The 27,475-nt window shown below is 38.7% G+C and overlaps 14 protein-coding genes across 14 annotated transcripts; 11 read left to right on the top strand and 3 right to left on the bottom strand.

Moving 5' to 3' along the window:
• Window positions 1-71: 71 nt before the first annotated feature.
• Window positions 72-1,403, bottom strand: LSM04_005235 (uncharacterized protein; the record flags this gene model as incomplete). Its single annotated transcript, XM_067337071.1, has 1 exon — window positions 72-1,403. The coding sequence occupies one exon, from the start codon at window positions 1,401-1,403 to the stop codon at window positions 72-74; it is 1,332 nt and encodes a 443-aa protein (XP_067189815.1).
• A 227-nt stretch (window positions 1,404-1,630) lies between these two features.
• On the bottom strand, window positions 1,631-2,986 carry LSM04_009411 (uncharacterized protein; the record flags this gene model as incomplete). The annotated part of the gene is made up of 1 exon (XM_067337070.1): window positions 1,631-2,986. One exon carries the CDS (start codon window positions 2,984-2,986, stop codon window positions 1,631-1,633), a length of 1,356 nt encoding a protein of 451 aa, XP_067189997.1.
• Window positions 2,987-3,237: 251 nt separating this feature from the next.
• On the bottom strand, window positions 3,238-4,383 carry LSM04_007113 (ATPase; the record flags this gene model as incomplete). Its single annotated transcript, XM_067337068.1, has 1 exon — window positions 3,238-4,383. One exon carries the CDS (start codon window positions 4,381-4,383, stop codon window positions 3,238-3,240), a length of 1,146 nt encoding a protein of 381 aa, XP_067189895.1.
• An 864-nt stretch (window positions 4,384-5,247) lies between these two features.
• On the top strand, window positions 5,248-8,406 carry LSM04_000469 (uncharacterized protein; the record flags this gene model as incomplete). The annotated part of the gene is made up of 1 exon (XM_067337067.1): window positions 5,248-8,406. One exon carries the CDS (start codon window positions 5,248-5,250, stop codon window positions 8,404-8,406), a length of 3,159 nt encoding a protein of 1,052 aa, XP_067189575.1.
• Window positions 8,407-9,609: 1,203 nt separating this feature from the next.
• On the top strand, window positions 9,610-10,764 carry LSM04_007387 (RNA recognition motif domain; the record flags this gene model as incomplete). The annotated part of the gene is made up of 1 exon (XM_067337066.1): window positions 9,610-10,764. The coding sequence occupies one exon, from the start codon at window positions 9,610-9,612 to the stop codon at window positions 10,762-10,764; it is 1,155 nt and encodes a 384-aa protein (XP_067189915.1).
• Window positions 10,765-13,247: 2,483 nt separating this feature from the next.
• Window positions 13,248-13,922, top strand: LSM04_000448 (Small GTPase; the record flags this gene model as incomplete). Its single annotated transcript, XM_067337065.1, has 1 exon — window positions 13,248-13,922. One exon carries the CDS (start codon window positions 13,248-13,250, stop codon window positions 13,920-13,922), a length of 675 nt encoding a protein of 224 aa, XP_067189574.1.
• A 715-nt stretch (window positions 13,923-14,637) lies between these two features.
• LSM04_003609 (FYVE zinc finger) lies at window positions 14,638-16,308 on the top strand (the record flags this gene model as incomplete). Its single annotated transcript, XM_067337064.1, has 1 exon — window positions 14,638-16,308. One exon carries the CDS (start codon window positions 14,638-14,640, stop codon window positions 16,306-16,308), a length of 1,671 nt encoding a protein of 556 aa, XP_067189730.1.
• An 800-nt stretch (window positions 16,309-17,108) lies between these two features.
• LSM04_006305 (Ribosomal protein S27e) lies at window positions 17,109-17,369 on the top strand (the record flags this gene model as incomplete). The annotated part of the gene is made up of 1 exon (XM_067337063.1): window positions 17,109-17,369. The coding sequence occupies one exon, from the start codon at window positions 17,109-17,111 to the stop codon at window positions 17,367-17,369; it is 261 nt and encodes an 86-aa protein (XP_067189862.1).
• Window positions 17,370-17,727: 358 nt separating this feature from the next.
• On the top strand, window positions 17,728-18,084 carry LSM04_006159 (Dpy-30 motif; the record flags this gene model as incomplete). Its single annotated transcript, XM_067337062.1, has 1 exon — window positions 17,728-18,084. The coding sequence occupies one exon, from the start codon at window positions 17,728-17,730 to the stop codon at window positions 18,082-18,084; it is 357 nt and encodes a 118-aa protein (XP_067189855.1).
• A 473-nt stretch (window positions 18,085-18,557) lies between these two features.
• Window positions 18,558-20,273, top strand: LSM04_006634 (ATPase; the record flags this gene model as incomplete). Its single annotated transcript, XM_067337061.1, has 1 exon — window positions 18,558-20,273. The coding sequence occupies one exon, from the start codon at window positions 18,558-18,560 to the stop codon at window positions 20,271-20,273; it is 1,716 nt and encodes a 571-aa protein (XP_067189877.1).
• A 549-nt stretch (window positions 20,274-20,822) lies between these two features.
• On the top strand, window positions 20,823-21,467 carry LSM04_005553 (Ribosomal protein L1/ribosomal biogenesis protein; the record flags this gene model as incomplete). Its single annotated transcript, XM_067337060.1, has 1 exon — window positions 20,823-21,467. The coding sequence occupies one exon, from the start codon at window positions 20,823-20,825 to the stop codon at window positions 21,465-21,467; it is 645 nt and encodes a 214-aa protein (XP_067189831.1).
• A 752-nt stretch (window positions 21,468-22,219) lies between these two features.
• On the top strand, window positions 22,220-23,728 carry LSM04_002013 (uncharacterized protein; the record flags this gene model as incomplete). The annotated part of the gene is made up of 1 exon (XM_067337059.1): window positions 22,220-23,728. The coding sequence occupies one exon, from the start codon at window positions 22,220-22,222 to the stop codon at window positions 23,726-23,728; it is 1,509 nt and encodes a 502-aa protein (XP_067189645.1).
• A 448-nt stretch (window positions 23,729-24,176) lies between these two features.
• LSM04_002391 (Protein kinase domain) lies at window positions 24,177-24,998 on the top strand (the record flags this gene model as incomplete). The annotated part of the gene is made up of 1 exon (XM_067337057.1): window positions 24,177-24,998. One exon carries the CDS (start codon window positions 24,177-24,179, stop codon window positions 24,996-24,998), a length of 822 nt encoding a protein of 273 aa, XP_067189666.1.
• Window positions 24,999-25,909: 911 nt separating this feature from the next.
• LSM04_005498 (Protein kinase domain) lies at window positions 25,910-26,719 on the top strand (the record flags this gene model as incomplete). The annotated part of the gene is made up of 1 exon (XM_067337056.1): window positions 25,910-26,719. One exon carries the CDS (start codon window positions 25,910-25,912, stop codon window positions 26,717-26,719), a length of 810 nt encoding a protein of 269 aa, XP_067189826.1.
• Window positions 26,720-27,475: the final 756 nt, after the last annotated feature.

Here is a 27,475-nt window from a genome sequence, read left to right as displayed (position 1 = left end):
TCCCACACAAAATAAATAAATAAATAAACAGTTAAATAAATAAAACACATGATAAACAATCAACAAGTGTATCAACTTGTTTTGTTCAAAGAATTTACTTTCGCTTCGGTAGATTTCTCATTTTTTTTTTTTGACCGAGAATGAAAGGTGTCTTTCTCCATAAGTAATTTAGCTACATTAGCGCGAACACCGGAATTAAGTTTTTCAGGTTCTTGGTCGTATTGATAAAAGATAAATCCCACCGAAACAAGATATAGAAGAAATACGGTATCATGACGGGGGTAGGGTATCCTACCTAAACGATATTGAGTCATCACAAAAGAACGAAGTGCGTACATCAAACAATACAATGCCAAATCAGTTCTTCTCCCTTTAGGTTCAAGTAAAGTTGCAATACCTGCAAGAGAACACATTATAGCAAAAATAAATCCACCACGAATGTTTCCTTGAGCTGCAAAACATGCAAATCTTACAGTACTAGCAGAATACAATGCTAAAAACAATGCACTTGAGAAAGATGATCGCAACATATTTCGTAAAACTTTCGAGGGGTGACGTTTTAAATCATTTTGCTTAAATGCAATTATTGATCCAAGTTTCAATGGAACATAAAGTGGTATACCAACCCAAAGAATTTGTTTCAGAAGAAAAGAAAAAAAGAATCTATTGCACGTCATTCCTGGGTGAGAGTACATACAACCAATTTTAAAATGTTCTCTTGCACTTTGTGGAATTTTAAGACCTTTTTCCACACATAACTCTACAAGTTCTGGGGTAATTTGATATCGAGCAAGACCGGCATGACCTCGAACTACACGGTCATCAAGCATAGCTGCTTTCAAAAGAAACCGTTGATACGCTGGGGGCATTGTAAATGGAGCAAAAATGACACTATACAAAATCTGAGAAGCACTTAAACACATGGTTATAATATCGTAGTGTTCAAATCTTCTACAAGGCTCCGGTAAAATAGGTAGAATATATCCGACAGAAAAACTATATAAAGCTCGTACAAAGACGTAGAGAGATAAATCTGTTCTTGTTTCCCTATTCATAGACAACGACGGTAAAGCACATATACAACCAGCGACCAGAGAAGCAACTTTTTCAGTTACACCAATGTATCCACATAATATAGAAAGAAACTGTTTTACTAGGCGAAAAAAGGAGAGTCCACCCAAAATAAATGCCCACCTTAATGGATCCAATGAAAAAAATTCTCCAGATAGTTGTTTAATTACACGAACCCGTAACCCTCCCTTCCCCAAACGTTTGAGTACACCAAACAGTATCCTTCCAATGGCCGCGTATAACGCATTCCGTAATGCGACGTAAAGCACATGCTTTACAAGAGCTCTATTTATATGTTGTTTCCTTTCAGTATGCAACTCCCTTCGAATCATAAGAGAGTAATTCTTACTGCTTAATCTATGGTAGGAAGATAAAAATAAAAAATTAAAATAAATTAAAGTAAAGCAATGAAAACGTTTAAAATAATAATAATCTCATGTACTTAAAGGCCAGCTAAATTATACAACAACAAGAGAAGAACGTAGTAACAGTAATAAAAGATCAGATAGCTATAAATATTTGGTAAATACGCCCAAAAATATAGTTGCTTCTTCCTAGTTTACCAGAAAAAGGTACTCTTTTCAATATCGATCATGTCTTCAAAAACGTCTCGAACAACAATCATCTCACCATCTTCCATAAGTCTTGATTTTGCCAATTTAATATTTTCAGCATCTACAGCAAGGAAACGTGCCCTCTTTTCTCGTTTTTTTCGTAACTTTTCACGACGCTCTTTTCTCTTACGTTCAGCAGTTTCTTCTTGTGCCTTCTTCCATGCCTCTTCCCTTAGTCTAGCATTCTCTTCTGCTTTTTGCTTCTCCTCAAGAATTTTTTTCTTCTCCTCTGAATCATCAATCTCTAAGGAGATCGCAGCAAGACTATGTCGCTGTGAATTTAAAGGAATAAAATCAAATAGAGCAACAGTACGACTATCATTAACTTTCATAAGGGCCACATGAGAAGATGTTAAGCAAGAATTACTTTCTTTACAGTCATTACCAAAATCATCAGGAATTTGACTCGAGTCTGTTAAATTCTTGTAAAACCCCATTAAATTCAATACCTTTTTCTTCGTTTTACCATTAATAGATGCAGTTAATTTCAATGGACCAGATATATTCGTCATACCACTTGCAATAACGATATCACTACTGACGACAACAGATGTAGGTGGTACAGAAACGTTAAGAAACTTAATAGAATCCCACCATTTCCCTCTGTAACTTGAAGAAATAAAATGATGCTCACCAGAAGTAAAGTTTGATATTGTAATTTTTTGACGTCCTTGTTTTGTCAAAACAGACCTGTCTTTAATCTCAAGCGGTATTTTACTCCATGCGTTCCAAGTATAACCATCTTTTGAAATAAATAGAGTATGAACTATTGAAGAGTTTGCATGAGTAACAAGAGCATTCATAAGGTATGTATTATCCTCTGGAAAATGAATAGTATTCCCTTTGAATTCAATTTTGACAATCGCTTCTCCAGGCCAATAAGAAAACGACAGAAAGGTATTTTCTTCAACAGTTTCCACAAGTGAGGCTTGTCCTTCAAAAGAGACAACAGTAAAATTAATTGCACCTTCATTAACAGAAAAAGCATTTAGTGGACAAAGAAGTTTACCCTCAATAACAACACCTTGATTACCACAAAATGGAACCCTCGTTCGTTGAATTGAAAAATGTTTACCATAATCGAACGTACAAACAGCCACGGTTTCATTCACACAACCTTCACAATCTCCTTGGTCTGTACGAGCACAAGCAACACCTTCTTTCAACATAACACCCCCCGATGGTTTCCAAAGTCCATTTTTAGAGTCTAAAAGTGACGACTCTAGCGGTATTATGGTAAAAGCTTGAGAAGTGGTAAGGGCGAAGGCACAAATCAAAAGAGCAATCGAATAAAGAATCATTTTTTTTCTTTTGTACCGACGAAAAAATTTTTTTGAATATTAATCCCTTCCTTAAAAAAAAAAAGAAAAATACATGGAGACAAAAAAAAAAAACTAATGCAATCACCATCGAATTGGATAGATGAAAAAAAACAAAAAGGTATCGTGAATGCAGTCACTCCACCTTGAAGAACAGGGTGAGAAAGACAAAAGAATGATAGCTTGATAATGAAGAGAAAAGAAATTTCCAACGTCTAACTTCATCAAAATCACTAACACTTCTGTACGTTTGTCACCTTTAGAGAAACGTAGGGAAATTCATACTGAAGTGCACCAACGTCGGTTGACGGTTCATTCGCTAAAGGCGAAATTAAGTTCGGATATAACTGTGCTATTTTTTTTCTTATTTCACCTTCCTTTTTAGTATCCACTTGTAAAACAACCGATATACAGCGAGGAGGTAATCCATACTTTAACAAACTTTCAACAAATACACGTAAGGCTTTAACGTGTACCCAAGCCACGTAGCAAACCGAATATTGTTGCCAAAGCACGGTATAAAGTGTTTTTCTTTCCTTTTCCGCTCTCTGAGTTAACTCTTTCATTTCAGCAACCGATAAATCATCAACTCCCTCAACATCTCGAACGATGTATCTCTTCTTTCGGCATGCCATTTTAATGTCGTCCATTGCTTTGCGAAATGCGACAATACTGTTAAGCACATATTCCTTGTCTTCAGCAACAACACGATTTGACTGAGGGCAAACAAACTCATTTAGTGACCAATAGGTATCAGCCCATTCTTTTTGTGACGGTAAAGGTACTGCAACAAATAATGTTACAAGCATTTCTGTATCGACAAAACAATGATGTTGTTCATTAAATGAAGCTACCAATTCACGAATAGGCCTCACAGATAAATTTCCTTGATTTTTCTTGTTTGCCGCATTTAATTTGTTTCGAGTATCATTGTACTCTGTAAGCATAACGCGAATACGTTCCTCTGTAGAAGAAGCGATTTGTGAAAGTTTCTCTATTAATGTTTGAACCTTCTCCTTTGTATCAAATTGTGCAGAATTCCAGAGAAAATTCTTTATATACCCTGCGGGTGTCATTTCTTGAGTTTGGTTTATTCTTAAGGCAGTTACGACACTTCGAGATTTTTGGGAAACTTCTTCCATCAAACCAATTAGCTTTTCCACCGTACCCTCAAACTGTGGATCAAGCTTTGCTAGTTCATCACTAGCTTCAATCAATGAATCCAGAGTTCCAACCTTCAAATTGGGAACAACAAATTGGCGGAGCGCCTGGCCAAGGGGTCCCATCTGTGTCACAAGGTACTTAAATTGTGAAGAAGGAAGTGTATCTGCACATTCTTGAAAAAAAGGAAGACCTAGAATAAGAAAATTATCCGACATTGTTTTTTTTTCACTACTTCTAATAGGAGCAAAAACAAATAATAACAATAATAATAATAATAACAATAATAATAATAATAATAACAATAATAATAATAATAATATAAAAAAACAAACAAAAAGCCAGCACCAGAATAAATAAAGCAAAACCAATTGCGTTTTATCGTACCCGAAAAAGAAAAGAGCACCACGCAACCACCAAAACCAAACACGGCCCCAGAAGAGGAAACAATAACTACGAGAAAAAAAAATCACCAGGATACGCAACCGGGAAGGGGGAAAAAAAAGGCGGCAGGAAAAGAGAGCAACCACAGCGCCACGCCACAACAGCGGCGGGCCACACACCCCCATCACACCCCCATCACCCCCCGCCGCCACCGAAGGAAAAGAAGAAGAAAAGCGGCGGCCCCGGCGCAGAAAAAACACCCACATACGGCGGTGGCCGCGGCCTCTGGGGGCGCCCAGCCCCGCCCTCTCTATCTCTCATCTGCGGCCTCCCTCAGGAATTTTTTTTCACGCCGGTGGGGCATCGCGGGGTCTAGCCTGGTTCTGCTGGCGGTGCTCGTTTCTTGCGGGATGTCTTTGTTTTTCTCGTTGCCTTTCTTTCTTGATCGTTGGTTATCTGGTTCTTTCATTATTGCTTTTATTTATTTATTTATTTATTATTATTATTATTATTATTATTATTATTATTTTTTTTTTTTTTTTTTTTTGGGGGGGGGGGGAGGGTTGTGTGTTTTGTTCTTCATTCTTCTTCACTTTGTTATTGAATTTCGTTTTCGTCATTGGATTTTTGATTCTTTTTTTTTATACTTGTTTTCTGTTCCCCATCTTTGGTTGACGTATTGGCATAGTTTTTCTTCAATGGAGTTTCTCGCTCTTGAGGATGGAACAATTCGTGATGAGCGTTACAGAATTAGCGAAACAGTTGAAGAACCGTTTCAAAAAGTCCGAAAAGTTTATCTACAAGAACCTGCTGTTATTACTTCTAAATATGATATTACCTATGAAAATAGCCAATCTTCTGGTTTATCGAACTACGCTTTTAGTCCCCGAGAGGTAAAATTTGAGGATTTTACGGTTGGTGAAACTTATACCACGGTTATAACACTAACTAACTGCACGAATCGTCTTGCAAGTTTCCGAGTTTTGCCTATATCTCCAAAGTATAGGGATGAAATTCGTGTCGACTACGTTCCCCCACCAAAACTTTCAGCAGGTTTATCATGGAAAGTGAAGGTTATTTTTACACCTCTGCAAAATGTGGATTTTGAAACTTCTATTAATTTTAGAACCGAAAATGGTCTTTTTTTTGTTCCCGTTAAGGTAATAAAAAAGAAATCCATCTTGTCATTTTACCCAGAAAGTCTTGATTTTGGTGTTGTTGTTTTTGGGGAGAGAGTAACCAAAACGTTAACATTACGAAATGATGGAGCACTCCCAGCAAAGGTTTTTGTTTCAGGATCATTGCGTAAATGGATTGAAGTACTCCATAAGGATCCTCAAAGTGGAAGTGAAAACCCTGTTATAGGTATAAAAATTCCTGGTTACCAACTTGTAATAAATCCATTTTCTACATGTTCGATTGAAGTCACGTTTGCACCTCATCAAGATGTTACTATTGATGATGAAATTGAGCTCAAGTATGAATCAGAAGGAAAAATTCACATTAGGAAAATATCTGTAAAGGGTATTGGAGGTTCACTTCCTGTATATATATCTTCTTCACCTGAAATAAATTTTGATTGGTGCTTTTACGAAAATACGTACTGTGAAAAAATTATTATCACTAATACTACAAATGTTTCAGTGACAGTAGTTCCTAACATTCCTTTATTTTTGGCATCTTCGTTGGTTTTGAAACCTGAAACAGCTTATGTTCAAGCTAATGATACGTTTGAGATTTATGTTTTATTTACACCACAACGTGGAATTGATCCTCTTATTTCTTCTGTGATTATGTTGACTGTTTCAGGACAAGCATCACCTATATTGGTAATTTTAAAAGCACAACTTACTGAGCGTGGTTTTGCACTGGAACAAAATAAGTTGGACTATGGTGTAAGTGGACCTAATGAGGAAATTGTTATTCCTTTGAGAGTAAAAAATCTTTCAGATTTACCCCAAAACGTAGGATTCTTAAAACTTCCAGAAAATGTAAATATTACCCCTTTTAGAACCTTTACTATGCTTCCACAAGAAGTATTTGAGCTTGAAGTTGGAGTACGACCTCCTACACTAGGTCAATATACACAGATGATTAAAATCACTAATGAATATGGGGATTCTCGTACCGTTCAACTTGTAGGTTGTGGACGTGAGTACAATATGCGGTTGTTAAAATCTTGTGTTGGTTTACCTGCTTGTCCTATAAATGGTGAAACTACATGTACTACCGTTTTGCAAAATTTAAGTTTAACCTTCCGAAAGTTTTCTTTGTATTCTCCTAATGATATGTTGAGAGTTTCTCCTTCAACAGGAGTGTTGTCTCCTGGAGAAAGCATTCCAGTTGTAATATTATTTAAGGCCCCTGATATTCAACAAGTTACGTCGCCTGTTGAAGAAGTGTTGGCTCGTCCAACTGTAAAATCATTGGGTAAGAAAGGAAAGGATCGTGAGGTTCAAAATACAATAGAAAAGGTTCCTGAAAACACCATACAAAATATTGATACACTATATAAGGAATGGGAAAGTAATTCTCCTGATGAAATATGGAGTAGACATTCAACTTTTTATGTGAAATGCGTTGATGTGACAGAGTCTGAAAAACAAATTTTGTTACTTCAAGTTAACTGTACGGTGATTAAGCCATTTCTTGTTGCGGGATTTTTCTCACGTATTACTCCGTCGATTCCCTCTAAAAATGAAATGTTGAAACGAAATGCAAAAAAAAAAGTTCCAGTCCAAAATAATGTTATAGATCAAACTCCTGTTTTTGAAATGTCACCCATGAGTACAAGTTTAGTCATAGAATTTGGTGAAATACCACTGAAACAACAGGCTGAAAGAGGTTGTTTGTTGCGATACACTGGTGACAATGACATTAGTTTGCAAGTAAGACCTTTAGATACATTATCTCCTTTTCGAATAGTAAAACTACCGAATGAAAATTTGTCTAAGAATGAAGAATGTACAATGAGTATAAGGTTTATTCCTACAGAATATGGTTCATATAAAGAGAAAATTATTATTTCTTCTATTGGGGCAAATGATATTACTATGTCTTTATCAGGTGTTTGTCGTCCGGCTGATTTATTAATTACTAGGGAACGTGATATTTCTCAGGACCAATTTCATTCTATTAATTATTTTATCTTTGATCCTATTCAAGTTGGACAAGAATCCCGACAGCAGTTATTTTTTCATAACTTGACTTCATTACCTATTGAAGTAAATTCTAAATTTGTAACAAATGAAGGTGAGGAAACGCAATGGCCAGAGTCTCATTCTTTTTTTATTGAATGTGATCAGTTTACTATTCCCGGAAACTGCAAGATGAGTACAGGTATTATTTTCTGTCCTAAAGTGATTGGAAATTTGTCTTTAACCCTTCAAATTGTTGCGGGTGCATTTAAACACAATATCGTTATGGAAGGACGTTCTTGTGAAAAATTTGTTTTTTTTACTTTCCCAGGACATAATATACCAATAGAAGATGATTGTATAAAATACACTGGGATACAACCAAACGTTTTTCCTTTAGAAGGTGCGTCTGTATCTTATCCTGTACAGTTTAATTGTGTAGCAGAAGAGGTTAAAACTATAAGAGTTGGTTGTGTTAAATCCGGGACAAGCTTTGAATGCATTGTTAACGGTTGGAGTGAAAGTTACGTTGAAAAGGGTTGGAGATTGGAACCTATGAGGGCCAGTGTAGCTTCTGGGGGTAATGTTGCTTTTACCGTGACTTATCGTCCTAAGCGTGATGTTGGAGATGTCTCATTTTGCACGTTTTCTTTTGTCACTAGGTCTACCAATCCTCAGTCAGAGACCACGTGCCATGTTCGATGTACAGGAACTATGTAACTATATATTTTTGTTTTTTTTTTTTGAATTGTTTTCAGTCTGACGAGTGGAAAATTGGTGTGCTTAGAATTTTGATGTTGTTTGGGTTTTTTTTTTTTCCTCTTCCTGCTTTTGTTAACTTTTAATGTTACTTGTTTTTGTTGTTGTTGTTGTTGTTGCTGTTGCGCTTTCCGTTTTTTTTCTGGAAGGGAATAAAAAAGAACGTATTACCGGCATGCTACAGGTACGCGTACACGTGTCTACATGTCTACATCTAGTAGGGAATGCATCAAGGACTTTTGTATGTCTTACACGGATCCTCTGCGACACTCACTGGTTTTCTCTTTGTGGTTTACTGTGACGAACGAACAGAGTTCTATGTGACGTGGATGTATTGGATACAGGAACCGGAAATGGGAATGGCTCCTGTTAGATAATTACTAGAGATAAAACAATCTTTGTTTCATGTGGGATAGGCGCTCATCATTGGCGTTTGCGAAGAGGTTTGTTCCCCTGTACTTTTTTTGAAGTTAAAGCTCCGGTTGTATTTGCAAAAATGAGTTCACTCTTTCTACTGTTAGGCTGCGAAAACAAGTAAAAAGGGCAGTTGGAAACCAAGATGCCTTGTGTTTTTTTTTTTTTTCGAGGTGAGGGCAACCTGTGATCTGATTTTTCCATTTGGGTTTAATATAGAAACAAAGATTTCTCATACTACATAACGTTTCAATGTAAAACTCTTCTGTGGTATAATTGTCGTTCTTCGATATTGTGATGGCACCTTTTATTATTATTATTATTATTATTATTATTATTATTATTATTATTATTATTATTATTATTATTATTATTATTATTATTATTATTATTATAGGGGTATGGGGTCATGTTTTTTGTTTTCCCTGTTGTCCACTACCTGGATATTACTTTTAGTTCTTTTTTCTTTAAATAGTTTGCTAGTATTTGTATTTGATATTTGGCTGTTCTGAAAAGGACACTTTTGATGTACTACTATTTCCCTATTTGGAGAAGGAGGAAGAGTATATGGTCTGTGTGGGTGGTTGGGGACGAGTATAATTTTTTTTTTCATTTTCTTTTTTTTTTTTGGAAATAGTGTTATTTCCACTCATTGAAAAAGACGAGAGTGCAAACAAAAAAAAGGAGGGGCAAGATAAGAGTTAATAGAAAGGATTTATTTCATAATTCAGGGGTGTGTGTGGGGAAGGGATGAATTACGCAACGGTACTTAATGGACCGTTTTCAAGTAACACTGCTGGCAACAGCAATAACAACAACAATCAATGTTCTCGTTTGGGATATACCACTGATTGCTATGGTCGGCAGACTGATTTAACAGGAGAACAACCTCAGATTATGCAGAATCCGTCATTAAATCACGCTCCCGGACAAGCTGTAAATGTATACCAACAGTTTCCACAATCCAGTTCAACGCAAGACCCTAGAACTAATATTAATATAGGGAGCAAACTTTTTGTTGGTCAGGTTCCTGCCATGACGACTGAAGAACAATTACGCCCAGTGTTTGAACCCTATGGGCAGCTGTTAGAGGTAAAAATAATGCGCGATTCAGTAGGACGTTCCAAAGGAAGCGCTTGGGTTCGCTACGAAACCAATGAAATGGCGGTGAATGCTATCAATGCACTTCATGAAAAGCATACAGTTCCCCCTCAAACGAATCCATTAAGGGTGCAATTTGCTACTCCTAACAGTGCAAAATACCAACAACAGGGTAAATATCCCCTTGATATGAGAAGTCCAGCGAATATATATAATTTTGGAGATCCAATGGGTTGCAATACGCAGCAACCTGGGATGGTTATGTTTCCACAAGGTAATTCAGCAAACATTATTTCCCCTATTGCTCCAAGTAGTGGAACTCGGTACGTAACTCAACCTTTTCCTGGTTCCATGGAACCTGCTCATGTGATGACAGGACCGTATACATCAAATGCCAATCGCTTCGATAACATCAATTTTCCTGATAACAGACAAGATGTGTACATTACTCCACAATCACCGCCTACAGGGACACAAGTCTACCAGCAGCAGAGAATTGGATTTTCACCAACCCCTGTTACTTCTGACAGCATATACAATCAACAACCTTCCTTACAGCATTCATCAACTCGCAGTAATAACAACGGTAAAAATGGTGGTGGGGCTTACTTAGGATCGTTTGATGCAAAACCTGGGGTAGGTAATTCCAATAATAACGACATACAAAACATTGGAAATAATTTACCTGCATCTCTTGATCCTGGTGTTGCAATTTGGGAGATGAGGAGTAACAACACTACACAGGGACAGGAACAATCCGAGCCAGGTTCGCAGGTAAGAGCAGGTGAAAGAAAAAACGAATGATAACAAAAGAAGAGAGACATTACCGTTTGCGTGAAGATAGATAGCATCAGTAATGTTTTGACCTTTTATTATTATCTTTTTTTTTCTTTTGCTACGTATGATACGGACATTTTCAGAGGGTCTGGGGACAAAGAATAAGTGGATCAGGGGAGTGCTATTAAGGGATACACAAAGATCATTTTTTATTTATTTGGTATCGTTAAAGATCTTGCATTATTGAGCAGGGTGTGCGTAGGTCAAAAACTCTTTTTTTTTTTTTTGCATAAGTGTGGTTTCGCCATCTCCATATCAGGCACAGCTCCTCCCTTTGGACTATCGTGATGAAAGAGTTTAACAAACAAAAAAAAAAAGAAGGAAAAGGTAAAGAGAAATATGAAGTGAAGCAAAGAGGAGCCGTGGCCTGTTTGTGCCGCATGTGATTTATGGGTAAACGAAAATACACACATAAGATATTATACAAAGAATAGCGAATAAGACTCTCACTTTTTATTCCCAAATTATTGCCTCATTTTCATTCTTTTTCCATTCCCCTGAATTCTGAGAGAACGGAGTTTAGTTCATTAACCACTCAACAATGTTGAAATGTAAGCCTGTCTTTTGATGTCGTGTTTTTCTTTTTTTTTTACTTCATTTTTCTTTTTACGTTTCTTGTTTTTATGCTTCTGGCTATATCTTTATTTGTGTTGATTGTTCCCATTTATCTGTGTTTTAGGTGTGCTGACCAAAACGTCAGTGATTGCGTGTCGGACGGGTAACTGGAGGTGAAGGACGGAAACCGAGGAAAATAGTCAAAAAGTGCTTCCTATGAGATGTGAAGCACGCCATAGAAAAAGAAATCTAAAGGTGTAAGGACACTATTTTATGGTGCACATTTGTTTTTCACTCTTTTGCTTGTTTTATTTCATGCATATATTTGCTTTTTCGTGCTTTCCATCATTTTTTTTTTTTCGTTTTTATTTACTTGTTTGTCTCTCTTTTTATTTGTGGTATGCTTTTGTGCTCGGTTTGGCGATAATCACAATCGTTCTGCTGGTTTTATGTGTATGTTATAGCTGATGATTCTGATTATGTAAAGCATGAACGATGACAGGGAATTACAAAGCAACTACAAAAAGAGCAAGGTAATGGGATGTCTGTATACCTAAGGGAAAAAGGAAAGAAAATAACGATAACTTCTGTATTTGCGTCTCTATATTTGTGCGTGTCTCGTATAGCGATCTACAGACATTAGGGTTACCAGAAGGATACAAAAACTATTGTGCATACTTTTTTTTTTAGCGTTGCCACTCCATTTTTTTTGCTTAGTAGTTATTCTTGTAGCATGTGTGAGAATGATGTATTTTTAACACTCTGTTTTTTTTTTTTATAACTGTTTCAAGTCATTCTTGCAGTCCGAGCGTCTGTTCTTGGACACATGTGCTTCATATTTTACTCGTTCTGTTTTTCTTACTAGTATAGTGTTGTTATTAGTCACTTTTTTTTCTGTGTTGTGCGCTGCATTTTCTCTAGCTAATTATCTTTTTCTCAAGCTTGTTTTTCCCACGGTTTTACGATATTTTTTTGTTCTCACAGTAGATTACAAAAAAAAAAGAACAATCCTCTTATTGCGATTACTTATGGTTCTACGTCTTGTGCGCAGCATGCTGGCTGAATCTCAACATTATTAGATATATGGTTGCGAGGATGAGGAAAAAGTGGTTGAAAAATAGTGAAAAAAGTGTGAAAAAAGCCAGATATGTGAAAATAAGAATGAAGTAAGGGAAATTGAGGGCGACAAGAAATCTAGAAGAAAAAAATAACACCATTGCTAATAGCTGAAGATCCAGGAACCATAAGAAGAAGAAAAAAGTTTCTACCAAAATTGTTGTTAGTGTTTTTTTTTCTTGCTTTTTTCTCATTTTCATTTTTTTTTTTCTTTTTCGTTTTCTCCACTCTTTATTTTTCTTCTTTTTTTTCGTTTTGCCTGTTTTGACCCCTATTTGATCCTCCTTTTTATCTTGCGTCTCCTAGTTGGAGGTTGCTATTGCTTCTGCTGCGGTAGCTGTTGCCGTCGTTGAACAGATTCGTTATTGGTTTGATAGTAGCTAGAAGGGAAGCAGTAAAAGTGGCGTGTTTTGTTGTTCGCATTGTTTTTTCTTTTTTTTCTTATTATGCTCTTATCAGTCTATTCTAATGACGTTCCAGGTGATCGTGGTAGGTGAGTCTTTTCGTTTTGTGCCTGTCTTGTTTTCTTTTTTAATCTTTGTAGTTCAAATGTATCGTTTCATCTTGTTTCTTTCTTTTGCTTTTGGTTTTACTGTGGTTTGTTCTACAAAACCACATGTTTACATGTGTTTCCCTACGTGTGTCTTTGTTTCTAGCCGTTACGTGTACATCTGTATACTAATTTGGGGAATAAGTTGGTAGCAAAACAAGAAAAGGAACGAGACAAACAAGAACAACAACAATTAACGAAAATAAAAAACAACAACAAAAAAAAAAGAATGACTACTGCTTCTCGTACGTCAGCTATCAAAATTGTACTTTGCGGCCCCAGCAACGCTGGAAAGACATCTATAACGAAACGATTTATTACTGATACTTTTGATGAATTTCAAGATACAACAGTAGGATCTGCTTTTTTCTCCAAACAGTTGTACTCAAAGGCACACAACACGAGTGTGCGAGTTGAAGTTTGGGATACAGCTGGTCAAGAAAAGTATCGCGCGATGGCCCCAATGTACTTTCGTCACGCTGCTGGAGCATTGCTGGTTTTTGACGAAACATCAGTGGATTCTTTTAGAGAACTTGAAACTGTATGGCTACCGGAACTTTTACCATTTATGAATAATAGCACAGAATTTATCGTGGTTTGTGGGAATAAGTGTGATGCTGTTGTGAACGATGATCAGCGGGAGAGCGTGCGTCAAGCACAGGAGGTATGCCGCATGAAGGGCATGACATTCTTTGATACATCGGCAAAGAAGGGACAGAATGTGCATGAGTCGTTTCAAGGTCTAGTGGATAGTATACTCTCAAAGCGTGAAAAGGAAGCAGCAGAGGGTGCTGCCGAAGAAAATAGTGCTAATGGACGCGGTAAAGGTGTAAACACTAGAAGATTAGGAAACGATATTAATAACAACAACAGTGGAGACAGTGCAAAGGGTGGATGTTGCTGAATAAGATAGGAAACTCATCCCTGGTGTCGTTCCTTTCTGTTAACAGAAGAGGAGAGAACATAAGTACACGGTATCCCAACTTTTTATTTGGCGTGGTTCAAATTGCTTTTTTTTTTGACTGTTATGACTAGACGGTCATAATGCTTTTTTTTTTTTGTAACTGTGCATTCTTCAGTGATGAAACAGTGTCATTTTTTATTTAGTTAGTTGTTTATTGGGTTATTTCTTTTTCCTTGAGCCTTTGGCGTAGTGCTGAACCCTTTTTGACTGTAATGATACATGACAACCCTAATAACTTTCATTCCTACTGCACGTCTTGAGCAAATCATCTTGTTTCAGGTGTTTATAACCTGCTGTTGGCCCATTGTTTTCGATTGTTGTGGTTCTTTTTTTTTCTTCTTATAGGCTCTCTTTGGAGAATAGATAACGAATTGTCAAAACTCCAGTATCAAGTGAAAAAAAAAAAGGAAGAGCGATAACTGCTAGGAAAAAATATATATCTGACGTTTTATTTGTTTACCTCACTTTTTCTCATATATATATATATATAAGCATTATTTGATCGTTGCCTTGATATTACACACACACACACACATACAAACATACATACTTGAACACATACTTACACCCCATACGTATATTTATATATACTCCGGCTGACAGAAACCTTTTTTACTGAGCACCGCCATTCAAGTGTGTATTGTGTGTCTCTGGCATGAGCTTTAACCTGGATGATCTTTTCGACACACGGCCCCGCCAACAGCAGGTGGCCAGTCCCGCCCACGTCCCACCACCTCCGCCGAGTGATCCCCCACCACCGCCAATGATACATCAGGATCCATTCGGAGTCCACGTGACTGCACCTTCACCGCCTCCTCCTCCTCCGTTTGATGTTGCTGTGCCTCCTGTGCCTCTTGGTTATGCTGTACCTCCTACTAATGGTAGTACTACTACTACTACTACTATTCCTCTTCCTGCTGCTGCTGTTGTACCTAATCTTGTTCATCCTCAGCAGGTTTATGGATCTATAAATGTGTCACAACCAACCAACCCGAACGTATATGCTGTACCCCCTGGTTCAACTCCGTTACAGACAGCGTATATGACTCCTCCATCAACTTCTGGAACTAGTTATGCTCCTTCACATCAGACAGCAGGATTGGCAATGGCTTTGCCTTCTGGTGCTCCTAACGGTACAACTGCAGCTTTTGTCCCTCCTCAAGTTGTTCCTGCAGCAGAGCCAACGTTAAACCAGAACAAGTACGAATCCACGCTTTCACAAGAGGAAGAGGATAAGAGACAACTGGAGAAGATTATTCAACTTCGTAAAGAATTGGAGAAGGAAAGAGAGAGAGAAAGAAAAAAACGTGAAGAGCTTGAAACATGGGGTTGTCCTTCATGTACGTATCGGAATGCTCTTACCGTAAACCAATGTGAAATGTGCGATTCAAATCGACCTGGTTACAATCCTCCAGTTGACGTTGTTGCTTCTCGTGCTACGCGTGGTGGAAGTGCGCCGTTAGCATTACCATCTACGAAAAGTGTGTCTGCGGTATCTGGACCACCTGGACAAACATCTTGGATTTGTAGTATTTGTTTGGCACCCAATCAAGCCCAAAATATACGATGCAAAGTCTGCAATGCTGACCAAAAGAACGGCACCTCTGTTCCTGTTGTTACACCATCTACTACAATAAAACCAGCAGGATGGCTGTGTAGTATATGTGGAAAGAAAAATAAGGTACAAAGCGTAAGGTGTGAGACTTGTAGCAGCTACCAAAGCAATGGAACACCCATTCTGGATTTTGAACAAGCAGCTCCACAACCAGAGCTACAAAAACAACAAGCATCAGCAAATGAAACAGTTCCTACCACGTGGACGTGCTCTGTATGCACGTTAGAAAATTCTGTTAGCCATGCAGTTTGTGAGGCGTGTCAAAGTGGACAACGTCCACGTCATCTTGCTCCTTCTAAGGCCAAAGAACATAACAAAAAAGTGTTAAGTGGTGCTCAAGGCAATGATAACGCCCCAAAGAAGTGGCCATGCCCAAATTGCACTTTTCACAATGCTATTGCCTTGGAAAAATGTGAAATGTGTTCTGCTCCACGTCCTTCTCAATACAAACCCCCACCACCGCAATCCTCGACAACGACGAATTCAACTAAGGATGCTAGGGACTCAGACGACGATATTCAGTGGCAAGATGACTACGTCGCAACAGAATGTAATAGGTGTCATCTACCATTTAATTTTACGAGACGACGACACCATTGTAGGGCGTGTGGATTTTTATTTTGTGCTTCCTGTTCTCCGTTTCAAAAAGTATTGAAAAAAAAAGGCAAAGCAGAACGAGTGTGTGTGAGTTGCTATGAAGCGAACAAATAATTGGGCTTACTGCAGAATCAAGTCAACCAGCAAGAAGAAAGAAAAAATGAATACATGAAAAGGTGGTGAAACTACAAAGCTATCTGATGAAAGAATGAAAATGTAGTTTGTTTCAATGCCACTTCTCAATTATCATGTATTTGAGTCTATATTTCTGCATGTGTTCTTATTTGTTTTTGTTTTTTTTTTCTTTTAAAAACAAATTCCTTTGTACAAACGTGGTATTTTGTGAGCTTTCTTGAGACGCTCTGCGTACAACGCTGGAGATGAGACGGTATGTCAGAAAAAAAAAATGGGAGCGTATTTTAGGGAACGTATGCGAAACAGGCAAATTCGTAAAAAAAAAAGAAAGAGAGGAAAATGAATAGAAATTAAAGTGTTTCTGGGAGTATACCAATAACCATACTTGCTTTCATGTTTTACTTTGTATACAGTAGGAGAAGCCACAATTTTACTTGATTTGATGCTATTTTTGATGAGTGATTATTCCCAAGTTTTTTTTTTAATTTGTTAAAATCATGTATAAAAAAAAGTGTCATTTTCTGTTTTTTTTTTCAGTATTGAAATCCTTTATTGTTTTTGTCCCTATCATTTTTTTTTATTTGTTTTCTCTTGTTTTATTATCATCCCTTCTTTTAAAAAAAATTATACCTTAAAATGTAGCGGTTCTTTTGGCTTTCCACACGGGAACCATAAATTACACACATACACGTAAACCAAGAAGCTACGACTTTTTCGTGGCTCTTCCCAAGGTACCAACAAAGAGTGTGACTGTGTGCGGAGAAAAAAAAAATAGGGCGATGGGATTCTTTGACTCTGACCTCAGCTACCCTACGGTGCGCTCTGAGCGCATGAAGCACAAGCGCCGTCGCTTGGTGCAGGGCCCCAACTCCTTCTTCATGGACGTGAAGTGCCCGGGCTGTAACGCCATCACTGTTGTGTACAGCCATGCCACATCGGAGGTTCAGTGCAACGGCTGCGCTACAAAGCTGTGCCGACCTACAGGTGGCAAGGCAATGCTGACAACAGGCTGTGGCTTCCGCAAGAAGGCTGACCACTAATAACGGTTGGGATCAGGGGTATTGGGAATGCATGGGGATTTTTTTCGTCGTATTTTCTATTCCACGGAATCGCGTTGAAATTCTTTTCTGATCGTTTTCATTTCTCATATAAGATAATAAATAAATATACTCTTATATACAAACCTTATGACTCATAAAGGGAGTGTAGGGTTAATATAAAAGTGTTTGCACCCTTGGGTTTCTTTTTCCTTTTCTTTTCTTCTTGCTTTAATCAGTGTTTTCAAATCGTTTACTCCCTTTTTTTTTCTGTGTTTTTCTTTCTTTTTTGGTGGAAGTGGAACAGAAAGAAGGAAGAAAGAAACGAGAAGAAAGAAGTTGTATATAGTAACTCTTTGCAATGAGTGCGAAAAACACTTCTTTAGATGGTGATGCAATGCTTAATAAGCTCACAGAACACCTTCGTGAACCACCTGCTCTACCCACTGTTCCTGTGTATGCTTTGCCAGATCAGCCTTATCTTGAGGCCACTGTGATGCCACTGCTATTACGTGGCTTAGAGGAAGTGTCAAAGGCACGACCTGTCGATCCTTTGGCTTTTCTTGCGGCGTATTTGTTGAACAACAATCCGCAAAGATGTGCACACCCTCTCCTAGGAGAAGATGCACGACGAATACCACTGCAGGAAATAGCTCAACGAGCTGCTGAAATTACGAGTCGTACATCACGTGCAAACACATCACAGGTAAAGATGTGAGTTCCATTAGGTTCCAGCATAGAAGCATATGGAAACAGAAATGATATGATCCTGTTTTTTCTGGTGATTGTTATAGTTGTGAAGAACATAAGGGGTTGCTCATCCTTGTGGTCATGATGTAGAAGAAAAGTCTTGGTCTCTTGTGCTATCTTTTTCTCTTTTTTTTAAATGTTTTCTCGCTATCAGTGTCTATATATGTGACTAAAGAGAAAACAATACAAAACAAAGAGACGAGAGTTAGATAAAGTTTGTATACTACTTTAATTTGAGTTTTTCTTTTTAATATTTGCGAACATTTTTATTTGACTCCTCCTTTTATATACATTTATTTTTCCTTTTTGCTTCCTCTATTTATTGGGTGGCTGAGCTTAGGTTGAGTAAAACAAAAAAAAAACGAAAAAAAAGTACAATAATAAATACCGAAAACTTTTTCTTTTGACTGGGGTGAAAAGGGTGAATATTTTGTAGGAAACATGACAGAGAACAATAGCGTTGAATATAACCGAGGTTTGCAAGATGCAATGCGCCATCGGTCCCGAACGGAAGATAATTGGGTTCGTGCAACTCTGGGTCCAGTGCTTTGGTTTGGTGTGCCTTTTGCTATTGCTTGGGTGTACTTGCGTCGACAGGCACCCCCAGGAGCTACTTCTAATCCTTTTGAGGGCATGATGGAACAAATGATGCCTATAAAAAAACGTCAGTTTCGTGTGGATGTCAAAGGTACCAAATTCAGTGATGTCATTGGCATCCCTGAAGCGAAGGAAGAGGTTCGTCAATATGTCGATTTTCTCACACAACCTAATAAGTTTACTCGTTTAGGGGCTAGATTACCAAAGGGGTGTTTGCTTACTGGAGAACCTGGTACAGGAAAAACATTACTGGCTAAGGCTGTCGCTGGTGAAGCTGATGTACCATTCTTCAGTTGCAGTGGGTCTGATTTTATAGAGCTTATGGGAGGAAGTGGACCTAAACGTGTACGGGAATTATTTGAAGAAGCTCGAAGTGCCGCTCCAGCTATTGTGTTTATTGATGAAGTCGATGCTATAGGGTCTAGAGCTGGAAAACAAGGTGGTTCTGTAAGTAGTGAAGAAAATCGAACCATTAATCAATTGTTGGCAGAACTTGATGGACTGAATACTGGGTCTGATGCTATTATTGTAATGGCTGCCACAAACTTCCAAGATAATATTGACAAGGCCTTGTTGCGAGAGGGACGTTTTGACAGGAAGGTAAATGTTGAGATGCCTGACAAAGCTGCAAGAGTGGAAATATTTAAACACTATTTGGATCGAGTGGGAACTGGTGATCCAAATGGAAGGAAATCGGATGATGATGGTCAACCTCTGCCTGTAAATAATGCAATTAGTAATTTAGAATTGGCAAAGGAATTCGCTGATTTAACACCTGGTATATCCCCTGCAACAATTGCAACCATTGTGAATGAAGCTGCTTTACAGAGTGGTATTCGTGAGAAAAAAATAGTGGAAAAAGAGGCTATTCTTGAGGCGGTTGATAACACATTGGTGGGACGAAAGCATCGTAATCGTCAAAGTGACGCATCTCTTCGAAGAACAGCTATTCATGAAGTAGGTCACGCATTGACGGCGTGGATGTTGCCTACTGTTAAGACTGTTCTGAAGATCAGTGTGGTTCCACGTGGTCATGCCCAAGGATTTACTCAACGTGCAGGAAGTGAATTTCATGAATATCAAACAAATGCTACACTTTTCTCTGATATGGTTGTAATGCTGGGTGGACGAGCCGCAGAAGAGGTTTTACTGGGTGATCCATCTGCTGGAGCTATGGATGACTTACAACGAGCTACAGATGTTGCTATTAAACAAATGATGGTTTTTGGTATGGATAGTACTACTGGATTGCTTTCTTATCACCCAGAATCAACACAAGCAGGACGAAGTTTCGTTAACTTCTCTAACAAATTTCAGCATCTCGCAGAAATGGAAGCAATGAAATTGGTCTCTCTTGCCCATCAAACGGCATTGGATATTATTAAAGCAAATACTTCAAAAATTAATGTGGTGGTATCAGAACTTGTAGAAAAGAAGGAACTCATGACTGCAGATTTGGAACGTCTATGGGGGAAACGTCCATCTTCACCAACCACAGAACAGATTGTGGATAAACTAATGGATTTCCAAAAGCAATCAGCTGTAAACTCTTCAAAATGATGACGTTTTCGTATTTCTGTTTATTGATTATGATGATTATCATCATCATAATCTTGTTTCTGATGTTTTCTTCTGTTTGATTGAGTAGATCTTCGAGGAGAGGTAGGGTGTGTTAGCGGGTGGCATAGCAGAAATAAGGAAGAAGAATGTTCACTTCGGCAGAGATATGTCAGGTTGCGTGAAGTCTTGGTGAAAAACACCGATGCTGTGCACTGATATCTCCACAAATACAAATTATTTTTTTTTTTACTCATTCATCCCTTTTTTCACCTTTTGCCCCCATTTTATGAGATACATTTTTAGATTTGTTTGTATCGTCGTTCTTCTTATTGTTGTAATAATTATTTTTTTCTTTGCTTTTTCTTTCAGGTGCCACTACCAGCAACTACAGCCACGAAGGAAAGCTTTTTTTGTTAAGAGAAGTCTCATAGGAGAAGGAAGCCGAGTGCAGTTTACCACGATCTCTCGTATTTCTTCAAGTAAAGACTTACAACACAGACAACCAAACAAACACACCGTGATCCATCTATATTACAATCTCTGAAGGGAATGTCCAAGATCCCACCGGCACAGCTGTCGGAGGCCATTCAGGCTGTCCTCAGCACCCGCAAGGAGCGCAAGTTCAAGGAGAGCATTGATCTGCAGGTCAACCTGAAGAACTACGATCCCCAGAAGGACAAGCGTTTCTCCGGCTCTATTCGTCTTCCTCATGTGTGCCGTCCCCGAATGACCGTCTGCCTGCTGTGCGACCTCGTGCACGAGGATATCGCTAAGAAGAACGACGTGCCAACGATGAACCAGGAGGAGCTGAAGAAGCTTAACAAGAACAAGAAACTGGTGAAGAAGATGTGCAACAAGTATGATGCTTTCTTGTGTTCAGAGTCCATCATCAAGACAGTTCCCCGTCTTGTGGGTCCCCACATGCATCGTGTTGGCAAGTTCCCAACAGTGTGTGCGATGAGCGAGAGTCTGCCAGAGAAGGTGCTTGAGCTTCAGTCTACTGTGAAGTTCCAACTGAAGAAGGTACTTTGCCTTGGTACATGTGTGGGTCACGTGGAAATGACAGAGGATCAGGTGCGTCAGAACACTGTTATGGCAATCAACTTCCTCGTCTCACTCCTGAAGAAGAACTGGCAGAACCTCAAGTCTGCGTACATCAAGTCCACAATGGGTAAGCCACAACGCATCTACTAAGGACAATTTGATGATGTGGAAGAGGGGAGAACGGTAAGTGTTTACTCTTGTTTTTTTTTATGTGTTACGAAGTAAAGGTGGGAGGGCCGCGGCCAAACCAGGGAAATTTCCAAAGAAGAAGATTGTATAGAAATAACTAAGAAAGAACAAAAAAAAAAACACATGAATTAAGGAGAGACAGCGACAGAGACAGAGAGAGAGAGAGAGAGAAAATGATTTTACTCTTCAACGTTTTCTCCTTTTATTTAGCTGTTTCTTTTTTTTTTATTCTTTTTTTTATTCGTTACTTTTTCTTCTTTTTCCCGACCAACTCATAAGTGCTTCTTTTCTTTGTTTCTTCTCTTGATTCCTTCCTGGCTCTTGCGAGGACACGGATCGCCTATGCGAGACGTACCCGTTCGGAGTGCAGCATCTTTTTTATTTTACTTTTGGAATGATGGCTCGTTTTTTTTTTTTCTCCCGCCATAAATGGCGCATGGACAAAAAGAAGAGATAGCAGCAGTAATGTACTCTTCTGTTGAGAATGTTTTAATGATATTTTCCTTCTCTTTGGTGTTTTCTTTTTCTATTTTGTTTGTTATTTCTGTTTTTCTTAAGGTGTTGCTCTCACTATCCTAGTGGTGGCTTAGGCGGGGGAGGCCAGAAGGAAGTATTGAAGAGGGATAGTCTTTCTGAGGGGTGGGTTATCGTTCTCTTTCTTTCCCCCCGTACACGTCTACTCTTGTGTATACTTTCTCTTATCACCGTTCCTGATGAGTTTCGGACCCCCGCAGAGGTTAAGAACAACATCAACCACAAGACTAACAGGAAAGGGAAGAACAACACCAGCACCAACAATAAAAGGAAAAGGAGGTTTAGAGGGAATAGTCCGCACACCATCACGTGAGGCGGTGCAGCAGCAAATTGGACGTTATGTACGAGATATTCACCGTCGACAGCCGCCATCCAATCCACACGTTCAACACAGTTTTCTGGTAAATAAAAAACGTGCAATTGGGAACAGCAACACTGTATCAACACCTTACACTGGAGCTAATAAAGGGTATATTGGTACATTAGGGCAACACGGTGTTGGGAAACACGCGAGAGAAGAGTATATGACGGATTCCCTTCCCACTGCTGTTTTGGTGAACGAAGCACCAACATATAGTGATACTACGCAAATTTTAGCTGACGATGCTGATGATGAGCGTGTTAGTAATCCGTACATACAAATTGTATTACGAAGTGCAGAGCAACGATGGATACCCCCATCCCTTTCAGAATCTCCTTTTGACTACAAGAGTCGCAGCCAAAGTCTACAACAATACACTGAGAAACGTGCATCATATCTTACTCGTCGTGAATTATTGCGTGAATGGAAGAAAAAAATGCAGCGGAGTCTTGATTATGATGAAAAAAGAATGTTATGGCACCTTGGTAGTGCCAATGATGATAAGGAGAAGGATCAAGAATCGGATACTGAGACAAAGTCCTCACTTCCCTTGGGTAACATGAATAAAAAAGACCAGTCAAATAAATTATCAGGACAAACTGGATTAGCATCAACTTTACTTGACCCGATGTCGTCCAAGAAAACAAATACTGTTGATGTATTAAATGATGATAAATCTTCCTTGAAACCTAGGGACTTAAAACATAGACTTAATGATTTACAAAAGTTGAATTTAGAAAAAAGTGATTTTAGTGCACGAGATGGTGACCATTTTGAAGATCCTCGAGCGTACCTTTATGCATCTTCAGCTGCATCAAACTCATTAAACAATGTACAAAGTAAAACCTTCTTTATCAGGACTACCCCAGTTGCTATTGCGTCCGTATCTTCTCAAAATAAACCTACCTCTTCCTTTTATTTTTCCCCTCGCTCTGGAGTACGCTGTTCAGGGCTAAGATTAGAATATTGCGGTGGTACTGTAGTAACTGCACCTGATAACAGGGAATTGCGTTGTCAACATGCAGAAATTTCTATGAATTCACCATTTTTTGCTTCTCTTTGTAATGATAATGTTAACGATACTGTTGCGAATTACCTAATCTCAAAAGAAGCAGAATTGGAGGATGCATGTGGAACCATTTGGGTGGTGAAGGCGCATCAAGCGAAAAATACTATTTATACTAAAGGCAATAACACAATGCCGATAACAGCAGCAACTCTGGAGAATCCGCAGGAAAAAGTATTTTCTCAGTTGATGAAAGGCTTTCACGAGCGTCTACGTTGTGAAAGAAAGCAGGAAGAAAACCATTCTCTGGGACCCATTTAAGTATCACGAATAAGAACAGTTTATATATATATATATATATATATATATATATATATATATATATTAATTTTTAGAGAATGAAGGGGAATGGGTGGTTTCTCCTATGACGGGATTTAAACGCAGATTTCTGCGAGTGACTTTACAACCTACTGTGTGAGTTTTTTCTTTTACAGATAAAGACATTACTTTTTAATGATTAGCAAAAATATTTTTTTTTTATTTTCTCTGTGTCCCTGAGTGATACAACATGATGTGATTCTTTACTCCTTTTCACTCCCTTTATTCTGTGATTAAATGAAACTAAGTTTAGATTGCAAGTCACGGAATAAAAAAAAGTGCGAAAAAGAAAGGTTTTCCATACTACTGTTGTGAAAACTATCCCCAAAAAGAAGAAAAAAAGGAGGTTGTCATTTGTGAGGGAATACATCAACTGCGTTTTGCTTAAATAATGGTCACAACGGCACGACTAGGAGAGTACACACTCGGGAAAAAGATCGGATCAGGCAACTTCTCCACAGTAAGGCAAGGGACTGATGAAAAGGGACGCAAATGGGCGATTAAGATAATTGACAAAGCCCGCCTTAAGAAAGAGAATATGGAGGATCAAATGCTGCGCGAGGTGGCCATCATGCGCTCACTAAGACATGATAATATCATTGCACTCCATGATGTATTGGAGTCCAAAAATCACTATTATCTTGTGCTGGAGTTTGTGTCTGGAGGTGAACTGTTCGATAGAATTGTTCAGGCCAAACGCTTTGATGAACCGACTGCCAGGCATTACTTCCATCAGCTTATAGCTGGAATCCACTACTGCCACAGTAAGGGATTTGCCCATCGTGATTTAAAGCCCGAGAATTTGTTGTTGGATGCCAATGGCACACTGAAGATATCTGATTTCGGACTGAGCAATCTACAGCAGGACTTTCTTCTGCAGACGGTGTGCGGAACCCCTAATTATGTGGCACCGGAGGTTCTAATGGAGCGTGGTTACAATGGCCTGTCTGCCGATATTTGGAGTTGTGGTGTTGTATTGTACGTTATGCTTGCGGGGCGGCTTCCATTTGAAGATCGTCACATGAATTCCTTACTTGCGAGGATTGAGCGTGGTGAATATAATAAGATTAGGCACGCTTCAGAGGCAGCAAGCAACTTGATTGATCGTATGCTAACGGTGGACCCCAAGAAACGCATTACCGTAGAGGGGATTATTGCGCATCCGTGGTTTGCTGTGGGATGGGACTCGAGACGTTTGGGTGAGCTTGCTTAGTGTATCGCGGTAAATTGATGATGGCCATGCGATATTATTATTCTGTTTTCTAGTGGGAATTAAAGAATTTGGTAGGTCAAATATTCAGCGGGCTTCTGACGCTTCTCACATGACGAGGTCTCATAAGAGGCCTGGAAACTAGTGTTATCTGTAGTTATACTTGATGGTGATCTTCCTACAAGTATTAGTTAAATGAATCTAAAGTAGGACGGTAAGGTGAGATTGTGCTAGAAAACATTGGGGTAGATAGGTAGTGTTGGCGCAAAGAAGGTGGCATGAGACCAAATAACTGACAAATAGTTGGTTACTCCATGTATTTATGTGCCTGAAGCTTCACAGGACCTATATTAGTCTGTCTTTTCTTTTTAATTCACTCATCCTTTTTTCGCTGATAGCATCGTACATTGTTCCCACTCCGTTTTGTTTGTTCCTCTTTTTTCTTTTTTCTTTTGTTTCTTGTTTCTTTTTATTTATTTTTCCTTGCTTGTCTGCTTCTATGTGCTTATTTGTGCAGACATTTTCTTTTTTTGGTGTTCTTGGTGTCTCGGTGATTCTTTCTGCATTCAGTGTGAGCAATTCATAGCAACCTTCTTGAGGATCTTCCTATAACAGAGCATGTTGTTGTGAGGAAGGAATGGTGCCTTATGGAATGTTGAAAAGTTGTTTGTATGGGTAGGGACTCCATTTCTGCTCTTTTTCTCCCTTTTCTGTAAACCATTTGTGTTTAACTTGAGTTTTTTTTTTGATATTTGTGTCTTCTTAGATCGCTTCTTGATCACACGGGAACGCATAAGGCGGTGGGATCCAAAGAAAGTGAAGAAACAGAAAATACAGCCTGAAAGTACAAAAAAGTGGAATACCGAAGCACAAAAAGGTGACGCCGTGACGAGGTGTGAAGTCAAAAAAAAAAAATGAATGTGGGACCATATATGCTTGGAAAAATGATCGGATCAGGCAACTTCTCCACAGTAAGGCAAGGGACTGATGAAAATGGGTATGAATGGGCGATTAAGATAATTGACAAAGCCCGCCTTAAGAAAGAGAATATGGAGGATCAAATGCTGCGCGAGGTGGCCGTCATGCGCTCACTAAGACATGATAATATCATTGCACTCCATGATGTATTGGAGTCCAAAAATCACTATTATCTTGTGCTGGAGTTTGTGTCTGGAGGTGAACTGTTCGATAGAATTGTTCAGGCCAAACACTTTGATGAACCGACTGCCAGGCATTACTTCCATCAGCTTATAGCTGGAATCCACTACTGCCACAGTAAGGGATTTGCCCATCGTGATTTAAAGCCCGAGAATTTGTTGTTGGATGCCAATGGCACACTGAAGATATCTGATTTCGGACTGAGCAATCTACAGCAGGACTTTCTTCTGCAGACGGTGTGCGGAACCCCTAATTATGTGGCACCGGAGGTTCTAATGGAGCGTGGTTACAATGGCCTGTCTGCCGATATTTGGAGTTGTGGTGTTGTATTGTACGTTATGCTTGCGGGGCGGCTTCCATTTGAAGATCGTCACATGAATTCCTTACTTGCGAGGATTGAGCGTGGTGAATATAATAAGATTAGGCACGCTTCAGAGGCAGCAAGCAACTTGATTGATCGTATGCTAACGGTGGACCCCAAGAAACGCATTACCGTAGAGGGGATTATTGCGCATCCGTGGTTTGCTGTGGGATGGGACTCGAGACGTTTGGGTGAGCTTGCTTAGTGTATCGCGGTAAATTGATGATGGCCATGCGATATTATTATTCTGTTTTCTAGTGGGAATTAAAGAATTTGGTAGGTCAAATATTCAGCGGGCTTCTGACGCTTCTCACATGACGAGGTCTCATAAGAGGCCTGGAAACTAGTGTTATCTGTAGTTATACTTGATGGTGATCTTCCTACAAGTATTAGTTAAATGAATCTAAAGTAGGACGGTAAGGTGAGATTGTGCTAGAAAACATTGGGGTAGATAGGTAGTGTTGGCGCAAAGAAGGTGGCATGAGACCAAATAACTGACAAATAGTTGGTTACTCCATGTATTTATGTGCCTGAAGCTTCACAGGACCTATATTAGTCTGTCTTTTCTTTTTAATTCACTCATCCTTTTTTCGCTGATAGCATCGTACATTGTTCCCACTCCGTTTTGTTTGTTCCTCTTTTTCTTTTTTCTTTTGTTTCTTGTTTCTTTTTATTTATTTTTCCTTGCTTGTCTGCTTCTATGTGCTTATTTGTGCAGACATTTTCTTTTTTTTTGGTGTTCTTGGTGTCTCGGTGATTCTTTCTGCATTCAGTGTGAGCAATTCATAGCAACCTTCTTGAGGATCTTCCTATAACAGAGCATGTTGTTGTGAGGAAGGAATGGTGCCTTATGGAATGTTGAAAAGTTGTTTGTATGGGTAGGGACTCCATTTCTGCTCTTTTTCTCCCTTTTCTGTAAACCATTTGTGTTTAACTTGAGTTTTTTTTTTTGATATTTGTG

This window comes from Trypanosoma melophagium (genome assembly GCF_022059095.1).
Source record: "Trypanosoma melophagium isolate St. Kilda chromosome Unknown ctg3segment0, whole genome shotgun sequence".
NCBI classification, from domain to species: Eukaryota; Euglenozoa; class Kinetoplastea; order Trypanosomatida; family Trypanosomatidae; genus Trypanosoma; species Trypanosoma melophagium.
The sequence above is the reverse complement of the archived record's forward strand: the minus strand, read 5'-3'. Positions and strand labels throughout refer to the sequence as shown.